The 13670-nt window shown below is 42.7% G+C and overlaps 2 protein-coding genes across 3 annotated transcripts in view; both read right to left on the bottom strand.

Annotated features, from left to right (window-relative positions):
* CFAP61 (cilia and flagella associated protein 61) overlaps positions 1-13662 on the bottom strand; it is a 218618-nt gene extending 204956 nt beyond the window's left edge. The window contains exons 1-6 of the mRNA XM_045574878.1: positions 13541-13662; positions 11930-12080; positions 6874-7024; positions 4594-4670; positions 3043-3110; positions 2427-2553 (exon numbers count right to left, since the gene is read on the bottom strand). Coding sequence (XP_045430834.1) covers positions 2427-2553; positions 3043-3110; positions 4594-4670; positions 6874-7024; positions 11930-12072 — 566 coding nt within the window. The 5' untranslated portion in view covers positions 12073-12080; positions 13541-13662. The remainder of the gene's footprint in view (positions 1-2426; positions 2554-3042; positions 3111-4593; positions 4671-6873; positions 7025-11929; positions 12081-13540) is intronic.
* NAA20 (N-alpha-acetyltransferase 20, NatB catalytic subunit) overlaps positions 8271-13670 on the bottom strand; it is a 44144-nt gene continuing 38744 nt past the window's right edge. For both annotated transcript variants that reach the window (XR_004984448.2, XM_036418984.2), the window contains one exon: positions 8271-8326. The gene's annotated coding sequence lies outside the window, so the exon portion shown is untranslated. The remainder of the gene's footprint in view (positions 8327-13670) is intronic.

Below are 13670 nucleotides of genomic sequence, written 5' to 3'. Positions count from 1 at the left end.
ATCAACCCAGAATTCCATCATGTCTCTCCCTGTCTCACTCTTCCCTCCACTGGAGGCAACCACTGGCCTAATTTCTCTTTGTTCAGTTAGTCTTGCCTGTTTTGTACATCGTAAAAGTGGGATCAACAGTATATGGCCTTTGTCTCCATGTCTGCCTTCTTTCACTCAGCATAGCCTTTCTGAGATTGATCCATGCTATTATTGTGTGACAAGTACTTCATTCCATTTCACTGCTGACTAATACCTTTTGTATGGATGTGCCACAGTTTAAAAATGTAAAGATTTGACTGTTAATGGACATTTAGCCTTTTTTGGGGGGCGAGGGGGAGGAGGGGGAAAAAAGAAGGTTGTATGAAGCTGTCTCCTTTCTGTTTTACCCTCTTCCAAGCTACATAGCACAGTTTATTGTGGGTGGTTCTCTCTCTCCCACATAACTATAATAGTAATCTACACTAATAAAAGAGAAAAATGCTAATTGACCATACCTTCGCTATACCAAAAGCCAATCAGAGTGAGTATGCAAATTCACCCAACAAAGATGGCAGTTAATTTGCATATGCTGAGGGAAGGAAGAGTGAAGACTGAAGACAGCTTAGAAGGAAGAGGGAGGAAATGTGGAAAGCAAAGCGGCTGCCAGAGGGAAAGCATGGGTGGGTGGGGCTGGGCGGGCGGCAGTGGAGTCGCCAAGGCGGCCGCTTGCAGAAATCTTACTGCAAATGGGCTCATAATAATAATAATAATAATAATAATAATAATAATATTGAATTTCCTTAAGGATTTACAGGTGATAGGAAGTGTGCTAAGGAATTGATTTTCATCAGATCATCCAGTCAACACAGTGGGCACTATGCTTGCACCCACTGACAGAGAGGAAATTGAGGCCTGGAGAGGACGGTTCCTTTTTTAAGTGAACCCATCAGTTAGTGTCAGAACCAAGACCAGAATTTACCTCATGCCATTATTACAGATTCTTGACAATTATACTGTAATATTAATACCTGGTAAATAGTAGGTCTCAGGTTTTTAAGATTTTAATTCAATACTTTCTGGAGAAATTGAGCACTTATCAAATATGACAACAGTTGACCAGAGAAGATACAACTTATTCCTCACTGATAAAAGCCAAGCAAGTACACCTGTGAAATGGTTTCAGATGCACTCGTATCTCAAAACAGCCCTTCTATTTTGCTTACAACTTTGTGAGACAAAACTCTGAGGGGACACAGCTGGGCAGTCCTTGCTTGGGGTCTCTCAGGGCTCCACGGTCACATGTTGTCTGGGCTGCAGACACAGGGGGCTCTCCTGCCCTGGATGTCCTTGCTGGCTCACTCACAGGGCTGTCAGCCAGTGCTGTCAGGAGGAGCCCTGCTGGCCTACTGACCCAAGGGCAACATGTGACCTCTCCAGCATGATGGTCTCAGGGCAGTCAGACTTCTACGCCTCATTCCCTCCAGAATGAGAGTCCCAAGAGAACTTCCAAGAGACCTAGCTTCAGAAATCACAGAGCCTCCCTTCCACCATGCTGTAGGGATTGAAAAAGTCACAATCTGGCCCTAGCCAGTATGGCTCAGCGGATAGAGCGTCAGCATGCAGACTGAAGGGTCTTGGGTTCGATTCCGATCAAGGGCACATACCTCAGTTGCAGGCTTCTCTCCAGCCCAGGCCCTGGTCAGGATGTGTGTAGGAGGCAACCAATCGATGTGTTTCTCTGCCATCTGCATTTCTCTATCTTTCCCTCTCTCTTCCACTCTCTCTAAAAATCAATGGAAAAATATCGTCAGGTGAGGGTTAAAAAAAAAGAAAGAAAAAGTCACAATCTGGCCCAGATAAAGAGGGCCACAGACCTCACCTCCTGGTGAGCAGGTGGTAAGGCCACAGTGTAGGAGAGCTTGCTGGATGGGAGGTGGGGTTGCAGCCCTCTTTGGGAAACAGTTCGGGCATAGCCATCTCCTTAAGATTGCTGAGCTTGGGGGCATGTCTTGTGGGCCACCGATGGTAAAGACCTTCGACTTAGACAGCCCTCTTTGGGGTCAACAGAATTGTCATCCGCTGAATGCCAATGATAAGTGGGCTCCACTAGGAAAACTAAATAAGTATAATAGATTCATTTTTTTTTTATACATTTTTAGATTTGTTTTAAAGTTATTTCACTCAGCGTGGGACAAAGAAACTATGTGTTTTCAGAAACATATAAGTAGTAAATCTACAACTTTCCCGGCCACACAGCACCAAACAAATGTCATCATACATTTAGTTCCACACATTATGTCATCAAGAGGCACTGTAGACATCTTCAAGTGAAGTCATGCTTATGGGTATCCCACAACAATTTAATCCAACCTGTTCCTACTTACAGTAAAATTGACAATCTAAAAATTCTTCACAGGGTGCAGCTTAGGTGGCCAAAGGCACTGCTCCAACCTTACCTGGCTTTGCGAATGTGCAGCTGAGGGTAATGGCTGTGCCTGTAACATATATGCACAGCAAAGTCCTCGTCAAAGGTCAGATTCGGAATGTTCCCCACTTGGTCAAACACAGTTATCAGAGTTGAACCTAAATTGCAAGAGAGAGAAATGTGGCCTCGTATTACCAAGGAATAACTACAACTTCAAAACACAGTGTAGTTCCCATTCTCAATTGTGTTTTAAGTGCTACAGTCACAGAGGCCTGGTGTACATTGTGGACCTGGAGGTCATCCTTACTTTCCATTCACCAAGGCCCCATCAGAGGGAAGGTGGGGGGGTGGGGGCAAGGGGGAGAGATCAACCAAAGGACTTGTCTGCATGCATTTAAGCCTAACCAGTGGTCATGGACAACAGGGTGGGGGTGGAGGGCTGTGTGTGGGGGGGGGTGGGGGGGGACACGCATATGTGGGGAGGGGTTTGGGATGGGAATGGGGGGATGAGGACAATTATGTGATACCATAATCAATAAAGAAATTAAATAAATAAATAAATAAATAAATAAACAAATAAATAAATAAATAAATAAGCAAGAACTTCCTGTTCCTGACCAGGGCAGAGGTAGTTGAGCAGACCTTACCGAGGCTCATGTAGGCAGGCACGATGAGAAAGATGAAGTGTAGCTCTGGCACTGCCTTAAACACAGACCTGGAGAGGGAAAGGGAGGGCAGGTGAGTGTTAACAACCGAGCAATCCCCTTAGCTGGCACCTGATTTAGACAAATGCCTTCACTAAGCAGATGAGGTGTCCAGACCTCCCTCTGCACCCCTTTGCCCCCTGCCTGCCAAGGCAAGAACTTCTTCCAGGTAGTTTCTTCTTCTTCTTCTCTACTTTTGCTTGGGTTCCCCAGCCCTTTCCTATCGGCTCCACGGAGGGAGAAAGAATAGAGGCTGCCATGTTCATGCAACACGCCAGATTTCTGCAAATATTAACCTTTGACCTGGCATCTGGAAGGTCTGGTGTGACATTTCAAGTGTGACTTGAAAGCTGAGCCCCCCTCCCAATGTCTGTGCAGGCTGTCAGCGACTCATCACAGTCACCCCGGGGAGCCCCGCTGATCAGATTTCAGCGTGTCCTATTATTCAGGATGCTTCTACAGTCTGTCATGTTAATAAACGTTTCTAAGGATAGGACTGAGGAAAACTCTAGGAGCATCCATCCCAACCTGTGATCTTTCAGGAATATCACGCTATCCCATAAATGCTACACCTCAGAGAGTTTCATGTCCTTTAAGAATATTTTAAAGCTACAGGCCCTCCATATCCACAGGTTCTACAGCTGTGGATTCAATCAACCACAGATCAAAGATTTTTTTTTTAAATGTTACATTGCTGCTGGCGTGTACTATGTAGTTAGGCCTACAATGGTTGCATCTGTACTGAACATGTACAGACTTTTTCTCCTCGTCATTATTCCCTAAGCAATACAGTATAACAATAGTCACATAAGCATTTCCATTGTTTTAGGCATTGTAAGTAACAGAGATGATTTAAAGCAGCCATTGCCAACCGGTGGTCCATGGAACACTGGTGGCCAAATGATTGGCGACTGTTGATTTAAAGTATATAGGAGGATTGTATAGAATATACACTGAGTGGCTAGATTATTATGACCTCTGAACACATAATAATCTGGCCACTCAGTATATATGTGTATATATGTATATGTGTGTTTGTGTTATATGTTATATGTTATATGTTATGTGTTGTGTGTTGTATGTTATATATAATAAAAGATTAATATGCAAATTGTCCCCTCGACCAGGAGTTCCACCAGCAAGCAGGCCGGACAAGTACCCATGTCCCCTCTCCCTGGCCAGGCTGTCCAGACCCCACCTAGGCACGAATTCATGCACTGGGCCTCTAATATATATACACTGAGTGGCCAGATTATTATACGTTCAGAGATCATAATAATCTGGCCACTTGGTTTACGTAAATACTGTGCCAGGTTATATAAGGAACTTGAACACAACAGCTTTGGGTACCCGCATAAGTTCTAGAACCAGTCCCTCTCAAGGGATGACTGTATTCACATGGTCTCTTTCATGTCATTTTGGCATTAATGTGTCTTGTCTATGGGTGCTGCTGCCTGCCCCCACGTCACCATCTAAAAGGCCCCAGCCACTTACCAAATTATCTCTTTGCAACAGCCAGTAGAATACTCGTCCACGGCCACAAAGAGGTGCATGAACAACGTGTTCAGAGGCTGCAGAAGAAAAGAGAACACAACTAAGGCTGAGTGAGCATCTGGGCTATGTTAGAGCAGGGTGGGAGGTGGGAGGTGGGAGGTATGAGGGGGGTTTGGTCATAGACACAGAGCAGCACTGTGTTTGTGGATATTTTATATCTGAAGTGATGAGATGCTCAGGCAGTGTTAGACTGTTCTCCCGTACTCTGCTCACCCGCCTTCTGTCCTCCTAGCTCAGAATTATTCAAGGTAACAGGGACCCTAAATGAGTCCAATGCAACTGGCTCTTATTCCTGCCCCCACAAACGGGCTGTGGGCAGGGAGGTGCCTGCAGGGGAGTGAAATTGATTATTAACTCAGTAGTCTTGTCCTCGGGGGTGTCAATGCCAAGTGAAAGACAATCACCCTTTCCCCGGGGCCCTTGAGTAAGCAGCTGCTGCTCTATTCAAGTGACATGAGGGAAAGAGTCTCTTATGAATTCGAAGGATGGAAGGCAGATGCCACTTATGAATCCAATGGCTTGTTTTGTTCAACATTCCCAGAGTCAGAATCAAATATTATTCTTGGGATTCAGAAAACTGGGAGCTGAAAACTCAAAGTAGCAAGATTCTAGCATGACTTTCAGGTTAAATTTTTCAAGTTTTTAAAGAGCTACGTCTTGGATCTTCTGAAGACTTCTTAAGTGCTCCAACTATTCATTATTTAGAATAATGAATAGTTGGTCTATCTATCCACAGGTTCGCCTGCTCAATTCAGTACCCCTTTGTTTATGGGCAAATCTGCAAATCGGGAGATCATGTGAGGTGGCTGGTCGGGGAGGGTAGTGCTTGCACCTAGGTCAGGACAACATAAGCACTGTCCTTGTTCATTGTTTCCTGAACAATTTTATAGGCAAATCCATGTGCCTTGGACTCCCCTGTTGTTGGAATGTGTGTGCCTTAGAACACTAGGGCATAAAATGGTTTGAGAAGCATTGTGAATTTGGTTTATCATTTCAATGGTCACCTCATCAGTTTATGGCTGACCATTGAGATGATAAAAATGATTCATTGCACTTGAGATGCTGGTTACTTTAGGCAAGTTAATGAGAGAATATTTTTAAAATATTGCTGGGTATGATACAAAATAGTATATGTTCTCCTGGGCCATCGCCAAAAACGTTTGAAATTATCCCTTCTTCCACCAGATAGAAATTATTTACATCTCAAATGGATAAACATCCATATGTTAATCACTGTTTTTACAGAATTGTAAAATAGCTCAGTCAATAGAAAGTCAATCAAAGATACAAGCATTGAATGAAAGAATCTTTCTGCACTATTTCCAAGTTTGAGATAATTTTTCTGACAATGGTTACTGGGTGGACAGGGAAGTGGGGTAAAGAAGAGGATAGAAGATAAGGGAAGACACCATGTAGCTGAATATGTGCTGGATAATGTGCCAAATGTGCATGTGTGTGCTTGTGTGTGTGCGCGCGCACGTGTGTGTGTGTGTGTGTGTATGTGTGTGTGTATGCATTTGTGGGAGGTGAACTCACTCATGAACTCAAGTGACACTCCCCAAGGCTCTGGGGACATGCTATTGAATTCCACTGACAGGCAAGTGTGCTGCCCACAGAAATGGGGGGGCAGATGCCAGCCTGGCTCTGGCAGGTGGAGGGCAGGAAGGGCTCGGATGTGGCGCCAGTCACCTGAGCCCAATGCCCTGGGAACTGCTGACCTGGCCCCTATTTGCCAACAGGTTGTCAGATGCCCTCAGCTGGAATATATCATATGAGCCATGGTCCACAAAGACACTTTGAAAATTATAGTGTGACGGGAATCTGAGGCTGTTGTCATTATTACAGAGGCAAATATGTAGATGGAACGTGCCCTTCCCATACATCTAAAACTTTGGATAAAGATACTTGGAGCACAGGGTGCAGACCACAAAGCAGATGTTCTGACACTCCCACTAATTCCTTGCTCTCAGTCCTCTTCAGCAGAGTATGGCCTGGGCCTGCCAGCAGCTGTCTGATCTGACTATTACCTACCCTTTTCTATACCTACAGACCCACCTTTCCTCCCTGCCAGCTAACTTTATTTCTAACTGTCATGACGTCACATATTTTCTGTTGTGAGTTTTAAACTGCTCAGTCCAAAACTGAAAAGATATCTATGTGAGCACAGGGCCTCCCTTCAAAACAAAGATGGTTCTAATAAGCATGTGTATGATCGCTTACTGTGCATTGGAGTTCCTTGTCGAGCTCCCAGAACATGGACACCCAGTCTTCCTGGTTGGCCACGTTCCAGTTGGGATAGTCCAGGAAGGTGGCGTGGGCCATGATCTCCTCCTTGTCATTACAGAGAGTGATGGCAAGGTTTGCCTTCTCCCTGCAGAAAGGATTAAAATTGCACACACATGTAAGACTGTGGAAAATGAAACGAGGATGTCATCTTCTCAAACCCGTTTGGCTACTGGAGCTCAGCAACCACAGCATAAGGTCTGATAACCATTGAAAGAGGTGGAAGCAATGTGACAGCCAACTTTGGGAATAGATCTTTCAGGACATCTGGCACTATCGACTACATTTTTACTGAAAATTGTATTTCATGAGAAAGCCATTACATTTATGAAATGAATTGTCCAATGCCCTCTCCTTTGAGATTAGCTGGGAAAATTACTTGACTGTAAAGTTTCTCCTGTCCATTCCATGTTGCCTATACCCGTGTTAGCCCAAACATGTGCAGTCAGTGTGGTCAGCTATCCCAGTTTAACCAGGACTGATGTGTCCAGGACATGGGACTGTCAGAGCTACAACCAGAAAAATCCTGGCAAACTGGGATGAGTTGGTCACCTGTGTGCAGCAGCATTCTTAATAATTTCTCCAAACCCTGAGCTGATTCTTATGGAATCCAAGCATTAGCAATATATCTGATCTACCTGCAGAAATGGAACCCCACAAGTTAGCGAAGACAAGGGAGGAGAGCAGGTCTTCCGATTCCTCTGGTGGCTGTCCCAAAGGGACGTTTTGAGGGTCCCTCCCAACAGCTACTCTGGCATGTGGCCCATCATGGCAGCAAGAGCTACGACTTACAGACTGTATACACGTTACTTCACGGAGAACCATTTGTATTATATAAATTGAAACGCAATTTTCACTTTCTTAGCTAAGTGAGATTGACTGGTATCTTAAGTTGGAGGGGGAAAATTTTTTTCATGTTCCTTTAAAAAACAAAGAAGGTTCCTTTAAAAAACAAAGAAGGCAGAAGTTAACCATCCCTTAATAAGGGGAATACATGAGAAGACAGCATATAACTGAAGGAGAAGAGACAATGGAGACAATAGAGAGAAAATTATATATACTCTCCAGTTACACATTTATCACCCAAGTATTGTATTGTCAGTCCAGTAAATAATTTGAAAGTGCTCACAAGCAAAAAGAGAAAAAATAATTTGAAGAATTATCCTTGATACCACCTCCCATCTATAGATAACCAACCTTTGTCAATATTTTGGTGTCAATTTCTCCTGATTTGCCTTGTTTTCAGGCAAGCCATGCACTGAAATGCGCTTTGTGTGTGTGTTTTTTTAATGAAATAGCACAACCCATACTGTTAGCAGCCTGTTGTTTGCTTTTTCCCCACCTGACAGCATATTATTTTCCAAAAAAAACAAAAAAACAAAACAACAGTCTCTTACACACATGTACTTCTTGTTCTAATTTTTTGTCTTTAAACCTATTCATTTTGGCTTAAATATGTATATTTTAACAGAAAACTTACATCACTATCATAAATGGAAAACCAGTATCCCTTGCTAGAAAGAGAGAATAACTATAAAAATAAAGACATAACATTAAAAAAAAAAATGTCCTGTGCATGTATCAAGTCAAATCACCTTGGTTACCACCAGAGGTAGGGGCATCTTTGGGAAACATTGTGCGAGGGATGCTGATCTCAGCACCTACATCCACCATCCCCTCTCATAGGAAGTCACATCCCACAGCCACAGGGGACTTCACCACGGGTGCACCCAGCCCAAGGGCCCCACCAAAGCACGGGCTATCATGGAGAAAAGGCAGCAGGCTACTCTCAGGTCCCGAGATTACAGCATTCACACACAGGACTTCTCAGCAGAAGAATGCACCCCCAACCTCTCCAGATGACTCACTGAAGCCCTGCAGAGGCTCCCTCCGGCTCCTGGGCTCCTGGGCTCCCCTGCCCCAGGCTCCCAGAGCTTCATACTGAGAGTTCTCACTCTAGTTCTGGCGAGAAAATGCCCAGGGCATAGGACCCCTGGCATGTCAACCATGATGATGGTGGTGGTGGAGGAGGAGGAAGTGGACAAGAGCTGAGACAAGTCAACTGCCATCCCTTCAGGAAAGCAAGGGAAATGTGTTCCTGGAATCCCAATTTGAACTTAAAATGCATTTATCCATTGGAACCCAGGGTGGTGATTGGGTTCAATAGTACAATTAGCACAGTACTGAATGACACAGACATTAAACTAGAGGCCCAGTGCACGGATTCATGCACAGATGGTGTCCCTCGGCCTGGCCAGCGAGCGAGGCCTATCGGGGGGAGGGACCATGGAAGGTTAGCCAGGGAGGGAGGGGCTGCAGGAGGTTGGCTGGGCAGGGAGGAGGGGCTGCAGGAGAGTGGCTAGGGGTGAGGAAGGTGGTGGGGGTAGGGATGAGCTGTAGGAGGTTGGCTAGCCGCGGGAGGTTGGCTGTGGGAGTGCACTGATCACTAGGGGGCAGCCCCTGCGTTGAGCATCTACCCCATAGTGGTCAGTGCACATCTTAGTGACTGGTCAACCAGTTGTTCCGGTCATTTGGTCATAACGGTCAGTTAGGCTTTTATAGATAGATAGATAGATAGATAGATAGATAGATAGATAGATAGGATTTTGTAGGTTGGCCTGGAAAGCCAGCCACGAATAACTTGGTTTCATTGGGAAAATTCACTGCAATTTCCAAATGGCTAACTGCAAATGTAACTTCTGCAGCATTATCCTTTGCACATATACTTTCCACTTCTTGCTCTATGAACAGAATTCTGATTTCTATTGGTGAATAATACCTTTGAACTTTAACATATTTTGTATAAAATATGTGTGTGTGTTTGTAAAAGGCCTCCTTTGGTTATGATTTGGCTTATTAAATATAAAGAATCATTTTAAAACAGCTTTAAAAGCACGCCTTCCCCCTCTACCTTTTTCTTCCTCTTTTCTTCTTCACTCCCACAATGATTTTTACTTGTCCTAGAGATGATATCATAACTGATTTTTTGTTTACTTGATCTCCCATTTATTAAGAAAGGTATTTTAAAATCTCCAATTATGAAAGTGGATATATCTATTTCATATTTGGCTCTATTACTTTCTGCTTTATTTTAGGACTGTCATTAATAGCATACAAGTTTAAAGCTGTCACACCTCTCTAAAAATCTAAATCCTCTTTAGCTGTATAATGCTTTTTGCTCTAAAGTATATTTTGTCTATTACTTATATAACAACACTCGCCTTTTTTAAGTGAGATTTTGGCTGGCAGTCGTTTTCCCCCCAGTACTCTGACTTTAAACACTTCTGTGCCCTTGTATCTTAGGTGTTTTTCAAACACAAAAAAATATGATGGAATTTTGTGTTGCTCTATTTCAGCCAATCTGCACACCTTTATCTTTTAACTGAAGATTTTTTCCCAAACACATTTATTGATATTAGTGATATAGGTGAATTTTTTTCTACCTTTCTATTATGTGATTAATATGTCCCACATTTTATTTCATTTTTCATCTTCCTATCTTGCCTTCTTTATTCAGAGTTTGTTTAAAAATTCTTATTCCCTATATAGGTCCACTTTTATTTAATGGGCTTATATCTCATTCATCCTTACAATGAACAAGCCAGTTTTATACAAAAGAATCTAATACTTCCATCCTTAGGTGGAGGGAGTATTTATTTTCTGTTCTTTGCAAAGCTGTCAAACACAGAATCGTGAGGTTTCTAGAATATAGCATAAAGTACTCGAGGAGAAAGTGGTATTAAGACCTACTGTTCTTGCCCTAGCCAGTTTGGCTCAGTGGATAGAGCATCAGCCTGCAGACTGAAGGATCCCAGGTCCAATTCCAGTCAAGGGAACATGCCTGGGTTTCGAGAGCTCGATCCCCAGCAGAGAACGTGTAGGAGGCAGCCAATCAATGATTCTCTCTCATCGTTTCTATCTCTCTCTTCCTCTCCCTTCCTATCTGAAATCAATAATAATAATAATAATAATAGACCTATTCTGTTTTTTATTTCACTCTGATGTTTTCTGCATAGTTCTTAACTTGTGTATGTGAATGTGCATGACTGTATATATGCATGCATGTGTATATGTGTGTGTGTGTGTGTGTGTGTGTGTGTGTGTGTGTTTCAACATACTTTTTCCATCCAGAGGACATCATCAGGTATTTAACCCACAATAATACCAAAATATGAAATAATTTAATTGATGCATACATTTTAAAGTATTTTATACATATTGCCCTACTGTTTTCTAACAAAATTGTGCCATTTTACATTATACTCATCAGTGTGCTGATCAGAAATGACAAATTTTAATGTCTTAGGTTGGTCTCAGTTTAAACATTTCAATTGTATTTAATATAAATCTTTATGAAATCCACAATACTGAGCTAACTCTTATCTTCTTCAATAAAAATAGGAGGAAAGATTACAGGATATTTATATTCTGGTATCCAAAAAAGCAAAACAAGGGAAAAAGAACTTTTTTAAGAAAAAAAAATCTATACAGATTTTGAAATTTAGAAGAATATTTTAACAGCAGTGGATAAGAGCAAAACCAGGCTTTGTCACTTACTAACTGCTTGACCTTGGCAGGCCTCCATTTCTCATCTGTAAGATGGACATGATAGTGGCTACCTCAGAGAGGTGTCAGTGTACTAAATAAGATCATGTTGGCAAAGCACAGAACTTGGTAGAAAATAAATTCTCAAAACTGGTAGCTAATATTATTAACTTGCCCCATGTGAACCTAACAGTAAGTGGGGCAGTTGAGATTTGAACCCAAGTTTATCTGAATCCAAAACCCATAAGAAACCCTTCGACCTGCATATTGCTACAAGACTTAGAGGTTGGTTGTTCCCAAAGATCTCCTGCTCAGTAGGGTAGATTTTCTTGCTGCCCATTTCCTTGCCAAAGACTCCATAAAGACAAAGAAAGGGGGGACTGAGGTTCCTTCCTGTTGTGTGATAAGACTGATAAACATAGTTAAGCTTACTTGACTACATACTTACAGAAGATAGATGATATTAAGCCTCCCAAACAGCTTCTGGGTAAATTTTCTAATTAGGTTTTTGATACAAAAAATATCCCGTGACTCTGTTCTTCGGCAGTGAACAACTTCTACCTTTCCTCTTGGAGAAGTGAGTATTGACATTTTTTATCCTGTCCCCAAAAAGAGATAAAACAGCCCACTGTTAAATGAGAGGACAAGCCAGTCCAGTTACAGTACAAAATTGGACGTTAACTCAATTTCCGTAAGGTCAGAGTGAACATGGTATTAGAGTGCTGGTGAGACACATTTTCCCCTGGGGGTAGGCTGCAACGACTGACTGTCACCACATATCAGTTGATATGTTTCTCTCCAGGACAATGATGTTTCTGAGAATTGGCCTGTCTAGAAATTCCTGCAACTGTGGTCTTTGTTTCCAATGAAGCTGCTTTAAAGGATTCTAACAGTAGGCTTGAACAACAGTGAAAGGAATTATTCACTGATCCGGGGTCCTCTAAATGTAATTAGCCACCACTGTATGTGGCCAAGAGTTACAGGGGAATCTGGACAGCTGCTGCCCTTGTTCCAAACAGAGTTCCCCAAACTGGAGTCCTGAAGGGCAGTGATCCTGAGAGAGATTTTGAGAAAAAACATTACATGGTTAAATAGGTATAGGAAATGCTGCTTGTGATAGCATTCCTGACAGGCCATCGTGCTCGTTAAAGACCTTGAGAAGTTCCATAAAAAAGTACCTGCTTTCTTTGTATAGCCAAGCCTTTCTGAGAATCGCTAATGACAACAGTGGGGAGTCAAATGTTCAGAAAGACATATAATGGAACGTACAACACCAAGAGTGACCCTAATGTAGACTATGGACTTTGAGAGTTAATATGTCAATGTAGGTTTATCAAGTATGACTAATATACCACTTTGGTGGAGGATGTTGATAGTGGGGCGGTAGGAGGGTGAGAGGGTTGGAGGAATAGGCATTCTCTGCATCTTTCAAATTTGCTGTGAACCTAAAATTGCTCCAAGAAATAGTATTTTTTTAAATTCTCTAAACCATTTGCTTGCATATAAATAATATTTTCTGTTTTTAAAGGCATGACAAGAATTATACTAGCTAACACTTATTTAGCGTTACATAAATTTTCTCTTCAATCCTACTTAAATAGATATTATCCTCGTCTTATAAAGACATTGAGGCCAAGATAATGCATGTAATTAAGGCAGACTAAGAGAATTTAAACATCTGTTTATCTGACAACAAGGCTGGCTGGTTTGCTAGTCTACTGATTTATTTTTATTTTGTATTATCTGGCTTTAAAATACCTTGTTATTTTTTAATAAACTTTTAATAACATTGGAGTTAATTACGTATTTGAGCACTACTGTCCAGAAACGAAGGGTCGTTGGTTTAAGAAACTACAAAACCTACAATGCAACGCAGCTCCAGGCTGCCCAGGAGCGCAACGGTCCGCCCCTTGGCATGCTGGGAATAGTAGTTTTTCGGCCTGCCTCTCTCTCCCACCTTGGAGCGTCAGATTGGCATTGGTTCCTACCCGCCTTGCTGGGCGCCAAAACTAAGCAGATCCAGCGGTTCTCACGCTGTGACCCAGTCCCGGACACTGACCTGGATGCGTCCTTGACGCCCTGGACCTCAATCCTCGCGTCCCTGCTGGGAAGACCAGCTCTATCCACCTCAGCCCAACTCCCGGACACTGCGCTCTACACCCGGCTCTAAGGAGGACGCGCAGCCAGGT

This window comes from Pipistrellus kuhlii, unplaced genomic scaffold (genome assembly GCF_014108245.1).
Source record: "Pipistrellus kuhlii isolate mPipKuh1 unplaced genomic scaffold, mPipKuh1.p scaffold_m20_p_6, whole genome shotgun sequence".
Classification (NCBI taxonomy): domain Eukaryota; kingdom Metazoa; phylum Chordata; class Mammalia; order Chiroptera; family Vespertilionidae; genus Pipistrellus; species Pipistrellus kuhlii.
This window is presented reverse-complemented; position numbering and strand designations above follow the sequence as displayed.